Source organism: Orbicella faveolata, unplaced genomic scaffold (assembly GCF_042242905.1).
Source record: "Orbicella faveolata isolate gen_17 unplaced genomic scaffold, um_ofav_v1 contig_12, whole genome shotgun sequence".
NCBI classification, from domain to species: domain Eukaryota; kingdom Metazoa; phylum Cnidaria; class Anthozoa; order Scleractinia; family Merulinidae; genus Orbicella; species Orbicella faveolata.
Window position 1 is genome coordinate 23,444,580 of NW_028301539.1, and position 22,744 is coordinate 23,467,323.

Sequence of the window (22,744 nt, forward strand, 5' to 3'; positions counted from 1 at the left end):
GATGGCAAGCACGTGCTCGACGTTTACCTTATTTGGGGCTAGTTAGGAGCAAGCATTTCGTCGTTGCTCTCGTGTGATCATCGGGAAGGTGTCGGGAGAACTCGGAAGAAGATAACATGGCGGATTCAGAAATAACATGAAAGGAATGGTAGACGAAGAGAAAGATGGCAACAGTGATATACTGACAAGATTTACAAATTTTGTGGACAACAATCTGAGATTATTCAGGGTAAGAATTAAGAAGAAAAGATTTTATTCTGTGCCTTTAGGTTCTGTCAAATCATGATATTATGATGATGTTATTAATTGTTGTTTTGTTTTAGTCTTTCTGCCTTGTTTATAGTTGTAATTGACTGTTTACTGCATTTACATGTATTGTAACCATAGAGACCAACAAAAATTGGGAGTTGAATGAGGGGGGAAAGGGAGGTGGGAAACCTCCCCACCTAGCTCCCCAAACCCTGGAATAAAAGGGGGTGGGAAATCTCAAGGAAGGGGGATATGATTCTGTCCTTGTGTACCGGTTCACAAGAACCGATACAAAAGACCCAACAATGTTCAACAGCTAAACAAAGGTTCGTAAAGAAAGGAGTACGATGTGTACCGGTACACCAGGACACAACCAAGGATATGGCTGGTCTTCTTTGAAAATCTTGGCAATTGTAAGATAAAGATCTTTTTCATGCCTGTGACTTGACAAAAGTTGGCAGGTATAAGGTAGAGTTCATTGGATTCCTAAGGTGATGAGAACCAGAAGAAATAGGAGGAAATTTTGCCACATACTTTTTTGCATACAGTCAAGCCTGTATATAATGGTCACCCTTGGGAAATGGCCAGGTGACCGTTATATACAGGGTGACCACTGTACACAGGTTTCCTTAAACTTCCCTGGAAGTCAGTAAATAGCATTTTTGTGTGCAAATAATCACTCAATTTACATTTTATTGACAATAATATAACAAGTAACAGCAACACAATAAACACGATAAAAAAGGCCCATAAAATGTCCGTGGTATACTTTTAGGGAGGTGCAGTCAAAGTCCACTGAAAGCTAATGAACAACGTTTACAAGTGGAAAACCACTCATTTTATATTTCAATTCAAGAGAGATAAGTACAGTACAGTGTAACAATGAGGGAACTTAATGATGAAAGTGAAAACAGTGTGGTACGGTTATGTTGTTACAGTTACTATTAATGTTATCTGCCACAAGCATGTGTCGGACGTAGGTGATGACATGTATTAGTAGTTGTGTTTAGTACTAATATTTGTATTTTTGTGAGACCCCTGCCTTGGTGGCTGCCATTTAACGAGCTTATGAATAAAGCTTGTCATTATTTGTTAATTGTAACCCAATTTCGTGACCGTTATATACAGGTAAAAGATAATGAAATTGTGGATTCAGGAAGTCTAATGGGTGACCGCGTACATTATATACAGGTGACCGCTATATGCAGGTCAACTTAAAAGTAAATATAAGGGACGATTTTTGGGAAGTTGTTCGGTGACCGTTATACACAGGGTGACCGCTATATACAGGGCCGTTTATATACAGGTTTGACTGTATCTTGCCATTGTGCATGAGGTTTCTGAGAACACATCTTTGCCCACTCCATGGAAGGTCATTGGAAATTCTAAGAATATTTCTGTGGGAATGAGTTGTCTCAAAGGACAACAAATTAACTTATTAATAAAAGTACAAGGCTAAACTGGAATTTCCAGAGAGGCATGGAGGGATTCAACTCCGCTATACCATAATGGCATAATGAGACCTCAACGAGGTTCCACCAGATTGCCATGTCTTGGGCTACTCCTGTGGCATTCTCCCAGCAAATATCAGCACTCTTCATCTCTTCCAACATGCACAGATCTGCTTAAAATGTATTTATTTGAGGAACAGGATCCTCTTTGCCATTTTCAATGTATACCATGCCATGTATATTTCCATTATAGTAATGATATTTTGATCTGATTGATTTTATAAACTATTAAACGACTTTATAATATCATATTTTTTCTGCAGAATGTATCCTGGATTTTGGCTGGAGCAGGAATTGTACTTATCTTGCGGAGAACTTATGTGGTAAGCTTTTCACATTGTGCAAGCTCTGGTTTGTTGTATACATTGATTCATATTTTTGCAGATGCGGTAACCTGGCTGATGTTTAGCATGTCATATAACTTCCTGGAAAAGTTACTCCAGTGCCCCATTTTTCAAACTCTTATAAGTAAACCCTTTCATACACCATTCATATGAAATGTAAATTACTCCTTTCACATAGCTACAGTAGACACCCTACATCCCTTTCCTAAACTTTCACTTGAGTAACCCCTCCAAAGTGCTAATAGATGAATTGCTCATTTTGTGTCTCTGTTGGAGATATAATTTTGAGATCTAGAGGTCCGTTTAAATTCCTAACAGACAGTTTTCCCTGTAGACCCTTTTGTCTACTTAAACTCGTGAAACCCCTGCCCTTATGGGTGGAGCCTACCCATATAGTTACTATCATTGGAAGTACTCCCTCCCTCCCAGATAGAGTTAAGCTTACCTGTTAGCTGACCAGTCAGGAGTCATTGTGTTGTGTTCACAATTTGTCAAAGAGATTCAGAGCCATCTTAAATTTATGAAAAATTAAGGTGCCTCTACCACTAAAAAAGTTTTTGCAACATGGAGAGTTCCCCCCCCCCCCCCCCCCCCATTCTTGGGGATGTGGAGTAATTTGCTCAAGGTTGACTGCTCTACCATTTAGTTCAGACAGTTCAGAGCAGTGTCTGAAGTCCCAGCAGAATTTGTTGCCAAGAACATTTCCTTTCGTGGCCAAATCAGGGAAATAAGGCAGGGTAACACCCTTGGTGTTTATCACATTCCACTGCTGAGAAGCTTCAAGAAGCCATATTCTACATCAGACTCAGGTACAGTATTTGTTTAAATTGCTCTAGAGGCATACCATGATTGGAAGTGTGCACCACAGAATAAACCTTGAATTTTAAAAAAATTGCTTTAAATTCATAATAATTTAAAGTTAGTTTATTTAAACTCTGATGTCAGTGGCTTTTTGCAAAGTAGGCTGGCAAAGTCTGCAGTGGCCAATCAGCCTGATGCTTCTCTCTGGTTTCATTCTCATGAAATGAGTGGGAGAATTTCCACTCTCCTCCGAATGGAATGCTAGTCCATCACAGGGTTACTCCCAGCATTTAATTTGCTCGTACCTAGATATTCACCTGGATGGAGAGAGGCACTGTGAGAGTAAAGTGTCTTGCCCAAGAACACAACACAATGTCCCCAGCCAGGGCTTGAACCTGGACCTATTGAACCAGAGTTGAGCACATTAATTATTAGGTCACCAATCCTCCTGAAAAGAGATCTATCAAGGATACTGAGTTTATTAACATCCACCAAGACTTTGTTCAACTTTACGGATAGGGCCAGTTTTGTTCAGAAGGGTTATTTTCTTTTTAGACTTACTCCTTTGTGTTATGAATATTTTTCTTCAGATGCACCAGCACAATCAAGCCTTCTTGATGTTAGCCTGGTTGGAATAGAATTCAGAGAGGGAGGGTACAAGTGGCTTTCAGACAATGTGCTATCAACAGAAGTGAAAATGACTCCCTTACAAATCACCAAGGAAAGTATGTTGGACTGCATGGTGTACAAGAAAAAGGTATTATATTAAAACAACAAATAAAATGGTCAGATTGCAGTTGTGGAAATACTTATTTGTGACATGTAGCCCAGGGGGATACTCCCAGAAAAATTGGTTGGGGGTGTGTGGCTTGCTTCCCAAAACCCTTACCCTATTTATGACCCAAATCTGTGATTACCCTATTTATGACCTGACCAAAAATTTGAAACCCTATAACCTGACCCTTAAATCAAAGCCTTGTTTCAGACCTGCCTTATAATTAGTTCCCTAGTTCAGAGCAATGTGAAATTGCCATAAAGATAATTTATGAAGGGCTTTTGTCGCTGTTCTTTTCGAGAATGATGGAAAAGTAGCTTCTCCTTAAAAACATACTCATATCAAGACTAGAGTACAAAAACCATACCCAATTTATGACCAAAATGGTCAAAATCGATACCTATTTATGACCAAAATGGCTGCAAAATCATACCCTTTAGGGCTGTACATACTACCTGTATGGTCCATTTAAGGGAGTACCTCTCTCTCCCCCCTCCCCCTCCCCCACCTACCCGGGGCATGTAGCCTGTAAAGTAGGGAACTGAGCAAGAGGCAAATATCACTCATTAGTGTCTAGCCATTGAAATAGGCCAATTTGGATATATTAAAATTGGCTCCAAGGCTAAGGGGAATCAAATAAAAGAAATTGTAGTAATTATTCATCCCTTATCCACCATGTGACTTGTTTTATTTTATTCCCTGAAGCTTTGGAGTCAAGGTAGAATTTTAATATAACAAAACTGGCCTACTGTTACGTTGTTTAACTGGTAAGTCAGTTTTTCGAAAGCAAGTTGTCTTCAACTATTTCTACAAATGCTGTTACAAAAGTAACTGTAAATAATATTTTTTTGTGTAGTCAATATGAAATTCTTTGTGTACTTTAACTTTTTAGGGTTGGTTTTCATCAGCATCTGTAAATGAAGAAATGGTACACCAGGGTGTGGCAGTCACATGTCATGTGTCTACTCTGACAAACAATCCACTTTATCACAAACTACAGAGGAGACTTCTAAAGGCAGAATTGCAAGCTGAGAAGAAAGGTGTTGGTATTTGGATAAGACCATCACTGTTGGAGAGGTTACAAAATAAGGTGTTGCTTCCTTTTTCCAAGATGAAGGGAGTACTTAGTGTTGTGCAAAATCTCTCTGTTGGAAGCATATTTTCAAGAAAGTCAGGAAAAGTTGACAAGTGAAGGACAATAAATTATATTTTGTGATACCATAGCCTATTTAAATGTTGAGCATTCAAAAGAACTCACTGTGCCAGAGCTCAATGAAAGATTTTAACCCTTGAAATTGTTAACATTAAGAGGGAGTATATTTGCAAGCTATTTGCTTTGAGGTTATATTCCTTCAGAAACTCAAAGAAGACAGTTCAAAAGTTTGTGTTTGCTATCACAACTAGATCTCAATAAAACTGTTGAAAGGCATTTTTTAGTGAAATTCATCAAGTGAATCAACAAAAAGATTTTGCAGTTCTTTTAAGCATAATCAAATACATAAAATTAACCCCATCGCCCTGCAAAAAAATCCTGAAGAAATTAACTTATCTCCCAAACATTTTTAAGTAAAAGTAAAATAAATTGCAAAAGAGGTTCTCGAGTCATATTGTTTGGAATACTATCACTTTGCACTCAGGTCAACCAAGTTTTCCACAGCACAATTACAACTATTTTCTGTGGATGGACTGTTAGCTTATCACAGATTACCAATTAGCATTTTGTTGGGCTGCTTTAACATTATGTCAGTCATTTATTCTCCTGGGTGATGAAGGGCACTTTAAATGTAAGAACAACAACACAACTTATACTGCTAGCTTCACAAGGGTGCAAGATGAACCAACTCCTGTCCCAGGGGGGAGGGGGAACTCCTTTATAGAAAGGACAAAGATGCCTGTTTCACCTTTTTGGGGTTAAATATGCAGTTTTGCTGCCTCTTAGGGTGTTCAGCCTCAAAAGGTGTACATCAGGAGCTGCCGTGGTACCTGTTAGGGTATTGAGCTGAAAACAAATATGATGAGAGATGATGTGCTGTTCTAGAAATGGTACCTCTTAGGGGTTCTTTTCCAAATTTCCGACAAGCAGCCCCTTCCTTTTTATATGGCAGTTCCCCCCACTGGGCTCCTATGTCCTCCTATACCTCCTGTGTTTGGCTTCCTGATTGGGGTTCCATTTAGCCCCATTCGGGATTGCTCCCTGTATATCATAAGAACATGGAGTCCTGTTCGCTATATATAGAGTGTAATACATGGGCCCGCGTAAATATGGAATGTCTCTTCGAGTGTTCAACTTGATATCTCACGAGTGAGTGCAGCGAATGAGTGAGATATAAAGTTGAACACGAGAGATATTCCATATCTACAAGCAACCATGTATTATTTTCTTTGTTATATAAACATTCTGATAATTTTCCGAAGTTTTCCGACCACTTTCCGAAGATTCTCCAAAAATTGTCCGAGGGCCACATGAACGTTTCAGAACATTTTCCGAAAATTTCTGATAAACGATAAACGTTGGCCAAACAACACCTTCATGACATCCATTTACGGGACGAAGACATACACCGGTCTCTACACCAAATGGGATTCGTTCAAATCACGCAAGTACAAAATTAATCTCATTCGTACGTTCACTTATCGTTGCTACCGAATTTGCTCCACGCCATCTTTGCTCCAATCTGCTCTCAATGATCTTTGAAAACTCTTCAAAATGGTTACCCTCAAGGTATAATTACTTACAACATTAACGATGTTTTGAACAGAAACAAGCCCAACAGCCCTGTCTCTACAGTTCCTAAGAAAGATATTATCCTGTTACCTTACTTGGGTTTACACAGAAACCAAATCTCTAAATGCCTTAAGGTAATTCCTCTGAAATAGAAGTGACAATAGATTTTTGTTCAAACTTTGTCCACTGAATATTTGTCATATGATAACTTCAATTTTGAAATAAAAAAGGGGGGTGCCCATGCTCATTAAGGAGCAGTGAGGCATTGAAAATGCCCCATTTTGGCATTATTTAATGCTTATTATAAGAACGCATTCCCAGTAATTGTAACATCTTTGTAAACCCAGACTCAAGAACACGCATTAAACTACAGCCAATACATTGTGTCGGACGCAAATAAACGTTTAAGTTTGATTCAGACAGAAAGCTAAATCCTTGATTAAAAATTTGAACCAAATTTCTTGACGTGGTTACCGACAGCAAAATAGAAAAGACCACAGTGTATCTGCTATTTTTCGTATTTATTCAATTTTCAGCAATAGAAATCAGATCAGCCTTTTCTCACGCAAAGCTTATGATTAGTTGATTACAACGACTGAAAAAAAAATTGGGGTGCCCATGCTCGTTGGTGAGCTAGAGCCATTTTCAACTGGCAGAACTCAATATCAAGGCAAATCCGTCATGTTTTCAATATGCGCGTGCACAAGCGCGCGCTAATGACGCCATAAATTATGCGCAGTAAGGATGCGCAATGCAAATGTGAGGAATGACCTGAAATCTTGTGTATACCATTTCTACTCTTTCGTAAACCTGAAGATAATTTTTTCTAACACCCGCCACATCAAATCTTTCTTTCCATACAAGTACCGGTTAAACCGCTCTCAAGAATCTAAAGTTATTTTGAAAGCCGGTTCCTGGGACTGCAATGACTTTTACCTCGGCAAAACAAAGCGAAGACTCCATGACAGGAAAACAGAACATTTCAAGGCCCTTGCTAAAAATGACCAGACATAAGCCATTGCTGACCATGTTAAAACCACCGGACACAACATCAAGAGGGATCATTTTAGCATTAGCCTTTGGCCATAGCGAATCGAGGAAGTATGAGTTGTTTGTGAATAAGTTTTTTTTTGTCCTGTAACAAGTCACCATATTTTCATCACTCCATGCATGATTTATTTTAATCTGTTTTCAAAACTTGCTAACGAAACAATAGCAAACTAACACAACCCCACTCAAGAACTCATCATCGTTTTGTTTTACTGCATTTCTACTAACTCAGCTGAAATTTCCTGACCTTATTGTTTTTGAAATCTTCATTACATTTTGGAGGAATGACAAAGGGTGTTGAAGTTTTTTCTTTTCGTTTGTACGGACAGCAGCATACAGAAATTATGCAATCCCATCTCCCACCTCGCCCACGCCCCCACCACCCCGCAAAAAATAGAAGCAATGGCGGTTTTTATACTAGAGGACGCATAATCCGTCCAGAAGGATAATGCGTCCTCGCCGTTTTTATACTAAAGACGCATTATCCGTCTGGACGAACTTGGGCAAACATTTGTAGTTCGTCTGGTTATGCGTCTTCAGTATAGAGACGAGCTCAAGACGTATTCTGCGTCTAGACGAACTATACTTCGAAATTCGTCTTGAACGACGCACTACAAGAGATAGTTCGACTAGACGCATGGTACGTCTTGTGCCCGTCTTTATACTGAAGACGCATAACCGGTAGAACTACAAATGTTTGCCCAAGTTCGTCCAGACGGATAATGCGTTTTTAGTATAGAAACGGCCAAAAACAGAGACTGTTAATGAGGATCCAGGTAAAATGTTCTATCTGTAGTCTATTGAGCACAGATGGCTATCATGGGTCCTTCGGTGGGTCCTGCACTTTCATGAAGCCTTAAACATTCAGTGCAAGGGGAGACGTATCCAGACTGAAGAACAACTTTATTAATCACGAGACGTACAGCTAACACTCAGAAATCGGTGGCTCACGATCAAAACAGTCTACTGCGGTAACAAGACGTTTGTCTCTTTACAGATAATAGCTGAGAATTTAAAGACAATGTGGGACTACCAATATTGAAAACCGAGCCTTGATACTGGCGCCCTTCATCAAAATGCAATTTCGTGACTCCTGATTTCATGGCGTGTTATAGATTATTAAGAATGTAGGCTACACTGTAGCTGATCACTTCCATTCAAAAGTGGACGATGATTGGCTGACAAACGAGGTAAGGAAAGCTCGTAGAAACGCCAATAAAGGAACCTGAGGTAGCCTGTCTCAAACTACATACACTGATTTATTATTGATGTGGGTTTTATTGAAACTATTCATCTACTCAGACGAAACGAAAGATCTCGAACAACTACTAAAAGCTTAAACCTACAAATAACAACAATAAAAAGTGTATAAGAACCACTTTGCACTGTATGCATGTAGCACTTGCTCTCTCTGCAATACTAAGTTCGCTTTTGTAGGGTTACTAACTATGGATATGGCATTAATATTTGCTGTAAAAAGCTATTAGAAAAGCTACGAAACATAAGATAGTTAGCTTCACATTGTAACTAATAAGCTTACTTTTGTACTTTAGTTTCTGCTTACTACAACCCTAAACTTGAAATGTGAGTAAAGAAGCACTAAATGCAGTCTTTGTTACTACAAGATAAGGTTTTCATTTTGAAAGAAGCTAACTGCGATGGAAAACGGAAAAAATCGGACAGAAATCGCATAGTTGAGATTTTCTGTTCTCTGCTCGGTTAGTTATAATAGTAGGCCGTCTGAGAGCAGATAGCAGATATTTAAAACTGCAATTGTGGATTATATGGCCTATTCGCTTCCACGCCGTGGCACTAAGAATGAGAACAGACGTTTAGTTGTAAGTGTTGCTAAAGAATACTGAAACAATTTATAAATCACATTATATAGTCCAAAAGCTTTCATGGCCAGTGAAAACCCAATGAAAAAGGAAGAGGCTCAAACGGGACAAAAACTAACCCACATTTGTTTGTTTGAACTGAAACAAAGCAATAATTCCCAACTGGTCAGTTTATCATTGTTATTTATGCGTCGCCACTTGATGTCATAGCGAAATCAACAGCCTTCACATTTGTGCCCCAAATTTGGCAGTCGTGGCAGAATTCTGGGGAAGGGTGGCATAGTACAGGGAACTCTGACCCTCTCAACTCCCCCACCCTCTTGCCTGCCCTTCGTATTTGTTGACACCTCTACTGTTCCCCACAGGTGGTCCAAGCTCGCAACTTTGTAACAACGGGAAATAAGGATTTTGTATGGGAAAAAACTATTGGGTTTGAAAGGTAGAAGACATCTGCAGTAAAACCACTAAATGCTTCTTGTAAACTGCTTACAGTAATATACAAACTAAACTCCAGCGCAGGAAGTACTCATTAACGCAACATTTGGAAGGGTCATCCTACTTCAGTTTTCCTCAGTTGAAGGGTCATTCTCTCTGTTACATAAACATAAGAGGAAAGAATTGTGTGTTTTCACCAGTGAAAGCAAACCCTTTCAGAATTTTCTGAAACGGCCAGTTCCAATTTTGATCGACAACTTTGCCATCTATTCTAAAAGACGACTGTGAAAGCAATAACATATTCTCTGGATTTCAAAGTACCTGAATTATCATCAAAAGCAACTGCCAGGTGCATTTCTTCAAAAGTACTAATTCGTTCAAAACACTAACTATTACGTTCGTTCGATAAAAAGCTAAAGCGATCTAAAAAGAGGGAAAACGAAAGTAAAACAATTTGTAAAATCGCTTCATGTCGTCGCTTTGTAATATTAATAGGGAGCTTAAGCAAACCACGACGACGACGGCAACGAGAACGTCACTAAACAAAAGGTTTAATGAGCAAAACAATAGCTGTGCACGTGCGTTATAAATTTTTGTACATTTCTTTGCCGTCCTCTGCAAAACAACAACGTGAAATGATCAAATTCTGCGTCGTCTACGAAACGTGGACGACGACGGCTAGTTTTTCGCATTGCCATTTGGAACTATACGCCGTCGTTGCATATTTAACCTAAGCAAGTTTTTAGTGCCATTGGCGTACTGAACAGATCTAGACATTCGCGAATTTCGCTTGTAAAATATGAATTCATTTTTTACCAGGCGTTGTCCTCGGCGTCGTCGTCGCCGTTGCTTAAGCTCCCTATTACTCCTAGCTGAACCTGCACAGTACTGTACCAGAATACACAGTTCTTCGAATGCGAAAAGGTCACGCATCGACCAAATATTCCCTCCCGGAATCTCTGGTGCAGAGCTACTAATTCACACACAAAATTTATGTTAAATGATACAATGCCGCTACTTCGGGTACGTCTTAAGACCTGATCAACGATTACAATTTTGAGAGTTTGTCGCCGACTCTCTCTAGGACTGTCGACGCCAGCTCTAGAACCTTTTGGGCTGTATCGTTCGTGTAGACATCGTTGGGTATCTGAGGGTAATAGACTCGGTCGGGATAGCGCATACGTGTCGAGTCTACCACGCTACTCTCCAGTTGACTTGCCAAGCTGGTTAACTCTGAGTCGTCCAAACGTGAAGCAATCTGTATCAGACTATGCGCACGGGTCTTGAAAGCATCATCTGCATATTGAGCTGCCTTGAGTGCCTTCTCCGCGGCCTAAATGATACAAAATACCACTCCAACTATTTTATCTAAGACAACACGCTTCACCAGCCCGCAATCCCTCCAAAAATGAATAGCCTAATCATTGACAACTTCCACCCACTGAAATAAATTGATATGTATATGCTATGGCCTGTTATTGTGGTGTTGATTTCAATCTCGCACTTTAGACAATTTTACTGAGAGCGAAAATGTTTTTAAGTAAACATTCTCTGAGGCTTAACGCCAGTAAACCATCGAGCCAGGACTCTTGGTACTCAAATGGTATTCTGTCTCTCAGGCATTCAATGACATTTAAACCGTTTTCTTTCCAATCGTCAATTCTAACACGAGGTAATGGGCCTGTAACGAGCTTAGGCAGATGTAGGTTAAGCGGAAGCTTGCTTACCTGGTGGCACTTGAAACACGCCCATTCATAGGATGGGTTGTCAGCCGCCAAGTCTTTGTCAGCAGCCTTGAGGTCGGCTCTCGCTTGTCTAAACCAGCGGCGTGCCTCACCTGGTTGAGGATTCTTCTTACAAAAACTTGGGGGAATGACCGTTGTTGAGCCGTGTAACGCCGACGTCACTTCACGCGATCCAAACCTTTCCAAATAAATTGCCTTGTATTCCTGGCGCTGAGCTTGATGCCTTCGGGCACGCGTTCCCCAGAAATCAAAAAAAGCTTCGTAATGGTTTGGTTTTGTGCTTCCAGAGCCCTTCCTCCTTGTGCGTCGTGCCTTGTTGCTCTCCAATCTTGGCAACTCATCCTGAAGGTGCTGGAAAACATCCTGGCAGAATGCTTGGTCTTCAAGCGTCTTGTCTGGGTGCCACTGTAAGAAGAGTCTCTTCACGATTTTTCTTCTCCTTTCCTCTGGTAATTGCCATGCCATTTCGAGCACTTCTGTGATCTGTGCCAAAATCTTCGTTTTGTCTTTTGTTTGGGAGGAGCTTCCTGCTTCTTCACAGAACTGAAAACGGTGAAATTTGTACAAATCAGCCGATTCGGCAACCCTTTTGTCATGGCCTATATTCACTGTGTATAGTTTTGTGTAGACAGTGGCACCCTCGCAATTTGTTTCCTCGATTATTATGGCATAGATGAAGGTAGCATCTCCATTCTCTTTGCTCAGACTGGGATCATCCAATTCCAATGCAACATATTCTCCAGGTGTGAATTCTTCAAATGCTTCGTTTAAGAGATGGTGATCTTCAATGGGAATGAAATTTCCCGGCTGTGGCAACACATTGCTTTGTGACGCGTCGTATGAGTCATCTTGGCGAATTTTCATGGTGTCCAGGATTGACCATATCTCAGTGGGATCCGCGCGCAACATCTCTGGAATGAACATAACTGTGTGCCGTAACAATCCTTCGCAGGCTTCTGAAATCACTTCCGTTAAGGCCAAAGATATGTTGCCAAGAGTTGCATCCTCCTCTGCAACAATATAGACCTTCCAAAGAACTTTACCGGCCTTCGAAACCTTATCTACAAAAAGTGGCACTACCGTTTCACTGCCTGGAATAGGAATTCCCTCGTACATCAGCTTGGTTTCAATTCTGTTCATCCCAAGAAACTCGATGTTTTTTAGTCTCTCTTTTACAGAAGCGATGACAGTATCGTCCAAATTTCCACTTTCATGGTTTGCATGACGAATAAGCCTTAAGATTGCATGACAGAATTGTTGTGAGCCGAGCTGTTTTGTCAAGGAATCAGCGACGCTCAGCTGAACAGGTGAACTACCACGACCGATCGAATCCTGATTATCAACAAACTTCTCCTCCACCACATCAGACAACACCTTCGGGCGACAATCAGTTGGAAGACGCATGATGTAGTCCTTGTAGTTCATGGATGAAGTAAATTGCAGTTCTGCCCTCTTCAGATCCACCAAAAATAGTTGCTTGAAATGCTGCAGCCGACTTTGATACTGAGGCGCGTCGTCGAAGATCAGGTCCGTCGACTTGTGCAATGTAACTTCAGAAGTGCCACTGGGGCTCCTACTGTGTGGACACAATGCTGGCAAGTATAGTTTTAGGAGATCAACATTTTTCTCTGAATCCTTTAGCAAGCTTTCAAAGAGGCCCCTAACTGCTCGCATGGAACTTTGGATCTCGTTCGGATGCAGCTTATTTTCTTGACACTGATCATGTAGCATTTCCAAAACCATCGCGTAGTGGGATGATTGTACGGACTTTGAGCAGCCAAGGTGATGAAACAGCTGGTGAAACTCTCCAAATTCAGGAGGAACGCGAAAAAGAAATGGTGATATCTCGTCTCTCTCGAGCAGTTCGAGTACAACCTGTTTAGCTTGCACGAGCCTTGTACCTTTCTCAACCAAAACGCACGGTGCACTTTCAAGACCGCCTTTTACATTACTTTCAGTGATAACTTTGTCCTGCAGCAAAGTGTAAATCTTTCTCATGACTGATCTTCTCGTCGCAATCTGTTCTTCTGGCACTTTGGTGTCGTTCTGCTTTGCCAGATGATGAGAGATTCTGATACAGTGAGCCGTAACCAGTTCTAGCGTAGGATTTGAGAGAACATAAAGTTGCGGAAGATAAAAGGCACCTCCAAAATGAAAACTTGGATCTGCCCACTTAGGGAGCAGATACGCTGTCGTCCATACAGCTTCAGCATGGTCAGACACCACAGAGCCTTTAAAAGAAATGTACGGAGTTTTGCCGTCTTCTCTTTCACCAAATTGTGCATGTAGATTTAGAAGGTCTTCCCGTACAGGATCTGAGACCACAAAACGAACACCACAAACAGCTTGCAGCAGACCCTCACTCAGTACTTGAGATCGACTGAAAAGATGGGAGACCAAAACCTTGGACTTCTTGTCTGTTGTATCAGTACGTTGCGTGACCGCTTCGTGCGCAACCTCAGCGGTGAATCTCTTAAAATGATCGCACGAGACTTCACATACCATCCCAATCTTCTTCATAAACAGAAGCCACCAGTCTGAATTGAAAGGTTCACTTGGAAACTTGTCCCCAGAAAGCATAGCCTTGAAAACGTCATTACGTGGGTCATAGAAAGAATTTGCTTTTCTCAATGTTCCATTCTTTGTGGTAATGACTTCCTTGTTTTTTAGGCAGTCGGTCAGTCTCTGTTCATCGTGGTCGTTCAGCAAAGTGCTTGTGAAAACTGAATCTCGGATGTACTTGAGGTGCGTTTCCCTTGCCTCTCTGCTGAAAACGTTAAAGTTTGGCAAGATAAACTCACAGTACACATTCACTGAGGATATGCTGTCAAACGATAGATATTTGTACAAGTTAGAGAGATCTTGCATACATTCCAGGAACAACACCTTGACTTCACTTTCTAGCTGATTCATTTCAATCCTGGGTATTCCACTCGGTAAGAGGCAAACGCTTCTTTGGTCATCAATAGCGACAAGACCACCATGTGTTGTTAGATAAAAGGGTAGCTTTCTCAAGATATCTTTGCTAGAAGGCATGGACTCTAGGCTGTTTAGGTTGTCACAAAAATACTTCAAGATGGTCTTGCAACCAGATCGATCCAATTTTCCTTGCAAGGAGCGTGGTTTCCTCATCATTCGGCTGTGAAGTGCTGTAAGAAGTGATACTGGTTTTAAAGGAGATGCCACAATACGCCGCGGAAGATTCATGTATTGGGGTGAGCTGGGAAGTGTAGTACAATTTAGCTCGGGTAGCCCAAGGCTCCTAAGAGCGCGACCAAGCGGGCGTGAACAAGCAAGCGTGGCCTCGATATTCGTGAAATCAAGCACAGACTCTGCCAGTTTCAAGGGCACCAGGAAGTCATCTGCGACTGGACTTGAAACATTCAAGAAGTTGTCTAACGGTTCCGTTGCCGGAAGAATGCTCCAGCTAGACAAAGGTGCTAGTACGTCTAAAGTGCAGCTCGGCTCTGAATAGCTTTGAGACGTACCCACGACCTCCTGAAGGAAACCCCATACTCTGGAAATCCAGTGGCGGGATGGCTCCGTCTTCTTATCTGGGGACCAGCTGACGTAATCTTCACCGTGGTACAAAGATGGTAATGCTTTAGGCAAGTTTCTGGAAAAAGCTTTGACGTCAAATGGTTGGAAGACAGGGGCGTCACCGCTTGCGCCGCCTTGAAAGATATCTCTTTTTAGTCGCTCATGAACAAACATCTCCTGACAATGTGGCAAAATGTCGTAGTAATCAGAAAGGAATTTTGGATCTTCAAGATCAAACACACGAAGGATGTTGTCTTGCGTAAGAAGTAAGGGAAGGCCTGATAAATGCGTGCAGAACTGTTCTTGATCTTTGCAGTAGGCAAGCAGCAGGGAAACGCCAATTTCGTTTCTGAACGGAGTTTCGCTAACAACGACTGGTAGTGGTCCAATCCTGCAAAAAGAATCTTGGCTACTGAAGGTCTTCAGAAAATCTACTACCGACGCAGGAGATACGCAACGGGCATTCACTCCAGACTGCACCAAATTATGAAAAACAGACAACGAAAAGTTCACCAGATTAAAACCTGCTTGCACCAATATTTCGGCCACACTACTAATTTTCCTCTTTGTTCTCCTCCTCTCTCTAGTTTCTTCAGCTTCTAGGTTGTTAAAGAATGCTTGATCGTTTCCTGTGCCCGTCGGTGGAAACCATTTCAATTCTGCTTCATGTCTGCGAGTCGAGCTACGAACCACCGGCAGGAGTGGAAGTTGCTTGTTGTTCATCCCTTGATACACTGATTTAACTAACGGGTTCCAGGGCGAATCTTTGCTAGAAAATGTTGGGAACAACTTTTCATAATCCTGGAGGCGTCTAATCAAATCGTTTTCGTTACAACTCGATCTGCCTGGGTCAGGGCTTTGCAAGACTGGCGGCTGATAGCAGCTCCTCACTTCATCTAGAAGTGTTAAGTAACAAGACGCGATTACATCAGCCAGCAAACTATTGTTCCAATCGCTTCGATATCCTCCAGTTTCATCTCTCCATAAATCTCGTCTGGCCTCGTGGCCAAGCGCAAAGTGGCCATTTATGTGGACTGGGAGATCAGTTTTAACAGGCAACGGAAGAAAACAATAGGCTTTCTTTTTCCTCTCCACTGCTGCCCTTCTCTTTGGCTCCTTTTTCAAAAGACAAGCAACGCCACCCAAGGGAAGCAGCGCAAGGTCTTGCCTTCTGAAAGCTTCGGGAATGCTTTTTGCAACGCTGTTCTCAAAACCAAACTTCTGAACAATGAACCAGTTTTCCTCGTTTCCCACATTGTCGCACAAGGTCATAAAGTAGGAACATTGTTTTGATCCGTCGTTGAAGGGCAGCGACTCTCCTTCTCTCACCAGTTTTCCAATCTTCTTTATGTAGCTGGCGAATTGAAGTCGCTTGCGTGCATCTTGCTCGGATATCAATGCTTCCACACAGTAAGAGTTCGCCACTTGCCCATTGTCATCGATGTCGCACAATGTGATCTTCTTTACGTTGTTTACAAAAAGAAGGACTTCAAAGAGCTCACTTTTAAGCGCTTCCATCATTCCTCTCACATCTTTCAGCTTAACTGGAACTTTTGACAACTTGGATGTTTCCGCCATCTCTTGTGTTCTGAGTGGAAATCGAAACATGGTTGAATCCTCTAAGGTGAAATGCTCCCCTAGGTAGCACGAAAATACATCTGGAAACGTTTCTTTTAGCTTTGCTGTATCTGCGTACATTCTGCCTGGTTCCTGGGGATTAGCATCAGGGACGTACCGGCAATGTGGATCAAACACACACAAAACGTCACCGATCTCGTCCCCTTTGGACATGAACGAAGGAACGTCTGTAAGGTGGTAGACAGCATTGAAACCGACCCCATACTGGCCCGTCTTGCTTGGATCGTCTCCCTTACTGCCCTCTCCAAGGTTCTGTATTCCTTCGAGGTCGGATTTTGTGAAAGGCTTGTTGTTGTACACACACAAGGCAGGGCCCTGCAGAGGCTCCCAACAGGTCTCAAATATCCGCTCCTTGGGATGGCTGCGGGGATCCAAAATAAAGCAAATCTCAGTTGCCTGAGCGTCATCTGCATTCTGCAGGAGTTCTTTCAATAGTTCGTTCCCACATGGATAAGCCTTCAGGATGCGTTTCAAGCGATTTGTTAGTTTTTCCCTTTGCCCAAAAGATATTCCCAGTGCATGACGCCGCAAAGCCTCTTCTCTCCTTGTCTTTACTCCTAATGCAACACCTGTCGATTGAGGAATCTTGGAATAGACAAACTGAATGCCCGTTTCCCCGGAAATCCAAGAGCAGTCTTGAAAGCAAAGTTCTTTCACTAGTTTCATTACTCCGTTTGAATTCGGAAGATAAATGGATTCCCTCTTCTTATCTGTTGTAATACAGGACTTGGACTCCACCAGTGAATCTTCTAATTGAGTAGAAAGGGTAACTGCAACAGCAAGCGTCCGTTTGTCCAGTTTCCTACCTTCAAAACGTTCCTTGATGCGCTCCAAAGCGCTAATGAAATCTTCTGCCTCAAAAACATCTCTTACTCCAGTTGCTTTCAAAAGTGTGGAACACAACCTAGCCAGTTCTTCGGGAACCTTGTAAAGGAAAGGAGGGCAATCAGCATTTAGCTTGAACGCTATTTGCTTTGGACACAAAAACTCATCTCCAACAAGAATGAAACGTTTCCCCTTGAGGCAATCTACTATCTTGGTTTCATTCTTCTTGAGAGCCCCTTCAAGAAATTTGTAGGACTCGATGCACACTTTTCTGATCTCGTCGCTACCAGCGATGCCTAAGCTTGTAGACACAGCCTCATTTAGTTGGTTGATCGCATGCTTGACTGTAGGCTGATTCCTGTTTAACTTCAGAAAGTCTTTGACTTTAGGTGGCATGGACACATTTACTATTGCTTCAGAGCAACACACTAAATACAAGTGTTCTCTTAAATAGACATCCGCCGGTGACACCAGGACTTGATTGCTTCCATCTTGTAACTGGTCGCCCATCCATGTGAGCGGAAACGATTGTGGCTTCTTTTGAACTGGAATAAATTTTGCCCTTAAAATCCTGGTTTGAACCTGGGACTCAATATATTGACCGCTACGCTTCAGTTTTTTCTCTAAATAGCCTATCAAGTTTTCACTTCTCTCAACTGCTGCGTCGCTGTCATTTTTATTCAAAATGCAAATGCTCTCTGCCCTTTCTGCAACGTCAGGCCAACAGATATCATCTGTCAACATTCCAAGCCTCTCAAGCTTAAACAGCCGTGTAGGATTAAGAAACGTCTCCTGACTGCCGTGCGGAAACCTTTCATCTACTGGACAAAAAAGCAATCTTGCCTCTCGTTTTGGAGAGACCAGTTCTCTTGGAAGTTTAAGTGTTTTCCCGAAAGGGGAAACCGGAATGCAGGCATATGCAGCCAGAAAGCCATCAAACTTTTCACTTTTGTCATCTAATGCGTAAAGTACTAAGTTGTTCCTTAACTGAGGGGGCACAGAAGCAATTTTCGGGAAGAATAATTCACGATAAAACCTGACCTCATCATAGCATCCAGGCTGGATCTTTGCTGCCAGACCACACTTTTCAAACGACTCGTACACGTCGGCCGGGAGATCCACAACAGCTTTACTGCCACTAGCTAACGCCTGAAAAACCTCGAACGCAATATCTCCGATAAGATCATCAAGACGGAACTTTGGGTGGAGAAAACAAACGTCATGGATTCCGACCCATCTGCAGCCACTCGCAAAGAGAGGGAGACTCCTTGTAACAAGGCGCCCATAAAATGAACGTACAAGAGGCTCACAGGCTTTTTGGACTTCACAGTACTTGGGCCACAATGAATGGAACTGATACGTGTTCCCAGGAGCTTCTGTAGCTGGCTTGACGTCTTCAACAAGATCAAGATATGCTGAACAAACACAGTCTCTCAAGAGAACGTCATTCCACCCTGAGTCAAAGCTAGGTTTGTCGTCTTCCGATTTCTCTTTCAAATTACGCCTGTTAGAAGTAACTGCAAAAGCTCCATTGACGTGTACAGGCAGACCACTATGGATTGGAAGTGGAAGGTAACAAAACAAAGTCCCTGTGTCAGTTGATTGACAAACAGGTATCGAAATGGGAGCATTGTGGTTAGTCAGTTGAACCGCAACTCCAGCTGACGGAACAAGACTTTTGGCTTTGTTTTGAATCGAGAACTTCATTGCCTCGCCAGTGCCCATTGACGATGCCACCAGCCACGTCTCAACAACGGATTGTGAGTGAATTTCGTCTTCAAAGAAACGGTTACCGGCCTCTGTAACAGTGCTTTTCACGTTGAGTTGAAGTGCAGATCGTAGGAACTCAGTGCTTGAAGTATTGGAATCTGAAGCACACGTCGCGACCTCAGATGACGCTTTCAGGAAATTGCACTGCTTCAAAAAGAACTGTTCTTCAATGCCCAGATTTTGAGCAGCAGTGGATAAGGTGAATGGGACAGACAACTCTCTCAAGATCCCATTCTTTGATAACTCTTTGGTAACCTCAAAAATGAGCTTAGGTTGTGGCTGCTCTGAGGAATCTTTGGGCAAATGAAAGATGCTAACGCTGCGTACATTTTGTGTGAAAAGTAGCAGCGATCTGGCCCCACGAATGAATAGCCTCAGTAATTCTTTCATTTGCTTGAAGTCGTAAGGAAGTTGCTTGATTTCACTTCGTATGGCTTGTCCTTTGGTTCGCAAAGGGAAACGAAACAGCGTTCCCTGAAAGGAGTTGTCATCTTTATCTAGACGAAGGTCGCAACCAAAGATGCCATTGAACGGTTTGAACTGATTTCGGAACTTCCGCAAGTCCTTTACATTCTTATTTGTGTCGATTTTTATACCTGGTTTACTCACATTCCTGATTTGTTTTCCCAGGTAGAAGGTGTTGGGATCAAAAACCACGAAATAATTTCTACTCACAAGCATGGGTACATCAGTTAGGTTGTACACTGCGTTGAAGCCAAGGCCAAACCTTCCAATCTTGTCAGTGTCCTCTTCTTTCGTTGCTCCGTTTAGTTTTGTTAAGTTTTCAAAATCTTCATTTCGGAACTCGGCATCATTGTACACCCACAGGGCAGCGCCTTGGCATTCCCTCATTCCCTCGTCAATCAGACAGGTCATGGCGTCTTCATTAGTCCGTTCGTCATACAGGAAGCTGACTTCAGTGGCACCAGCGTCGTCTGCATTTTGAATAAGTTCTTTTGGCACCGCAAATCCATCGGTGTAGTCTTCTAAAAGAAGTTTGTTGAGTCTGCAAGTTAGTTTTTCCTCTTGACCAAATTGTTCTCCCACTTCTAGCTCGTCGGGATCCAGCATTGAGTTACTTAGCGTTCGAACACCGAAAAACTCTGCTGTGCTGTTGTACACGTAGGGATGGACGAGGAAATGGGCTGTGTCTTCATCATCAGTTTCTGATTGCAGCCACTCACGTTCACAGTACATGCACTCCTCAGGTTGTGCAAGCCTGACAAAGGCATCTTCTTTCACGTACGTTGGAATAAGAACTTCTTCTTTAAATTGCAGGGACAGCTCATCACCATTACTCTGTAACTTATTCAGGATAGAAACGGATAATTGCAGGTCGCTTTCCACGTCAGAGGCTTCAGCACGATGATCAGGACGGTCATACTTCTCCTTTATCAACCAAAGGACGCGACGCAAAACGGAGGCTTCACACTTTGCCTCGATGCCAAACTTCAAAAACAAATCACGATACTTCCGTGTCTCGGTTGGAAGGAAGGAAATGTATGGAGAGAGATCAGGTGACGGCTTTTCGGCAAGCATAACAGAGGGAGCCGAAAATCCATCTCCGTTCCAAATCCAGCTGGAGTTCTCCATTCCCTGAAAGGCTTTACTGACATCAGCATGATCTGCATCAGTGAGGAAAGAGTAGGTGTCTTGCACTATCTCCATATAGAGTGACTTTTCGTCTTGTTTGTAACAATTTACTACAACACTTAAATGCTTAACAACGTCAAAAGCATGGGGATTTTCGTTCCAGCCAAAGTAGCTGGCTAATGGACTCGATGATTCTGTCTCGGCAATGGGCTTTACTGTTCCAATAAGATTAACCTTTTGTGCACTCTTGACGTCTGTGGGTCTGAAGAATTTGTTCTTTGAATTTACTTCTCCCCAGAAAGGAAGACTGCTTGGAAAATGGTCGGGTTTTTGTCTCATGATACATACCCAAGGTATTTCTCGAAGCAGGTCTCCCAGTGCTGTTCCATTGACGGTCTCTCTAAGCCTTCTCGGCTGCCTTTCTAAATATGCCATCACTGCTTGTGACTTTCGCTCCGCATGCATACTTGAAACTTCAGGAATTCTTGTGGCACTTTGATAGAGTTCTTGGGCGGTGATTTTTTCCTCACTTTTCATACCAAGCTTCTCCAGAACTGCAAGGACTGAAGACTTATTGTATTGCTCTCCGAAAGGGAAAACGTCTTCTTCAGCTAAAATGTCCCGCAGCAGCTCGTTCCTTGGATCAAAGAGATCCAGCGCTGTGACACGACCTCCACCGGTTGGCACAAACCGCAACGCTTTCATTTCCGCTTCAAATCTGGTACGGTCACCAACGTAGACGTCATACCTCTTGATCACAAAAGCCATAAGTCTGTCGATTTCTTCATTTAGATAGGCTTGGTTCTGAACGTGTGGAAATATCCCCTCAAGCAGAAAATCAGTGGTGTTTAGGATTGTGATGTCCAATAAACGAGCCATCCTACTGGAGTCTTCATCCTTAATGTCAATGAAAGGCATTTTGGGACTCACTGGAAACTCGCCTGCATCAGCTGGTGCTGCTTGCAGGCCTTGCCCCTTTGACACGAATTCTCTTGAATTACCAAAGGTTTCGAAAATGGGAAGACAAAGAAGAGTATTCTTTTCTTCAGAACTTAAGGATGGGGTCTTGGCAATAAACTTTCTCAAGGAACGTTTTTCATTATCAGTGACTTTCTCCAGCAAGATCGCTGAGTGCATTCCTTCACCCATTTCGAAGGAAGAAACTTTCATGGCTTGTAAAATGCCACTGACATATGGTGGCTGGACAAATGTTCCCAGAATAGCGGGATGGTTTTTCAAAAAGTCAGGGAAATCTTCCATGACTAACACACCCAGACGTGTCAGGACTTTACACAAAGTTTGATCGAGGACGGCACTACCCAGCCGTCTAACGACAACTTTGGAAGGCTTCTTCAGCTTTGTTAGTGTGACAGGAAGTTTCTTGAAGTCAAGCGGAATCAAGGGGAGATTTTGTAGCTGACACAGTTCTTCTTCCGTTGTGAAATGTTCTCTGAGGTAATTCCACAGGAAAAGGAGCCACTTCTGTGGTGGCTGGTTGCGAGTTTCATCGTCAGGGTGCCATTGAACCTTGTCGCCATTTATCCAATTAGGTGGCAGTGATTCCCGAAGCAGATCAGGTAAATGATCTTTGCGAAGGAGTTCTAGCTGAGTGCATCCTGCAGAGAGATCAAACACTCAACATTGTTCCTGATGTTTAAAACGAAAATTCGACTTCTTAGCAATTACTTCTTTTCCTGAAAGTATACAGAAACATAAACATAGGATGGCTATTTCAGGCACAAAATATGTGTTGGGCTGTACATGTCAGCTCGGAATAATCAGCAACAATGTCAGAGAAAAAAAGTAAGAAACGAAAGAATGCCATTCTCGGCCCACAAATCATGGACTTTTGACGAACGTTACAATAATTAACGTTTTCACGCCTTCGGAGGCATTGTTGTCTTA

At 42.3% G+C, this 22,744-nt stretch overlaps 2 protein-coding genes across 4 annotated transcripts in view; one reads left to right on the forward strand and one right to left on the reverse strand.

The window, feature by feature from the left end:
* Positions 1-58: 58 nt before the first annotated feature.
* LOC110041686 (mitochondrial inner membrane subdomain organizer 1-like) lies at positions 59-5,273 on the forward strand. The gene is made up of 5 exons (XM_020746994.2): positions 59-229; positions 2,024-2,083; positions 2,751-2,913; positions 3,496-3,662; positions 4,573-5,273. Exons 1-5 carry the CDS (start codon positions 137-139, stop codon positions 4,870-4,872), a joined length of 783 nt encoding a protein of 260 aa, XP_020602653.1. The 5' UTR covers positions 59-136; the 3' UTR covers positions 4,873-5,273.
* Positions 5,274-8,339: 3,066 nt separating this feature from the next.
* LOC110041700 (sacsin-like) overlaps positions 8,340-22,744 on the reverse strand; it is a 38,629-nt gene continuing 24,224 nt past the window's right edge. For all 3 annotated transcript variants that reach the window (XM_089276892.1, XM_020747007.2, XM_089276893.1), the window contains 2 exons: positions 11,456-22,455; positions 8,340-11,061 (listed from right to left, as the gene is read on the reverse strand). In XM_089276892.1, the coding sequence (XP_089133018.1) occupies positions 10,777-11,061; positions 11,456-22,455 (11,285 nt within the window). In that variant the 3' untranslated portion in view covers positions 8,340-10,776. The remainder of the gene's footprint in view (positions 11,062-11,455; positions 22,456-22,744) is intronic.

Excerpts from the sequence above, each read along its gene's own strand:
- LOC110041686 (XM_020746994.2), top strand. The coding sequence starts at position 137 with ATGAAAGGAATGGTAGACGAAGAGAAAGATGGCAACAGTGATATACTG. Across the intron at positions 230-2,023 it reads ACAATCTGAGATTATTCAGG|AATGTATCCTGGATTTTGGC; the intron begins GTAAGAATTAAG and ends TTTTTTCTGCAG. Across the intron at positions 3,663-4,572 it reads GCATGGTGTACAAGAAAAAG|GGTTGGTTTTCATCAGCATC; the intron begins GTATTATATTAA and ends TTAACTTTTTAG.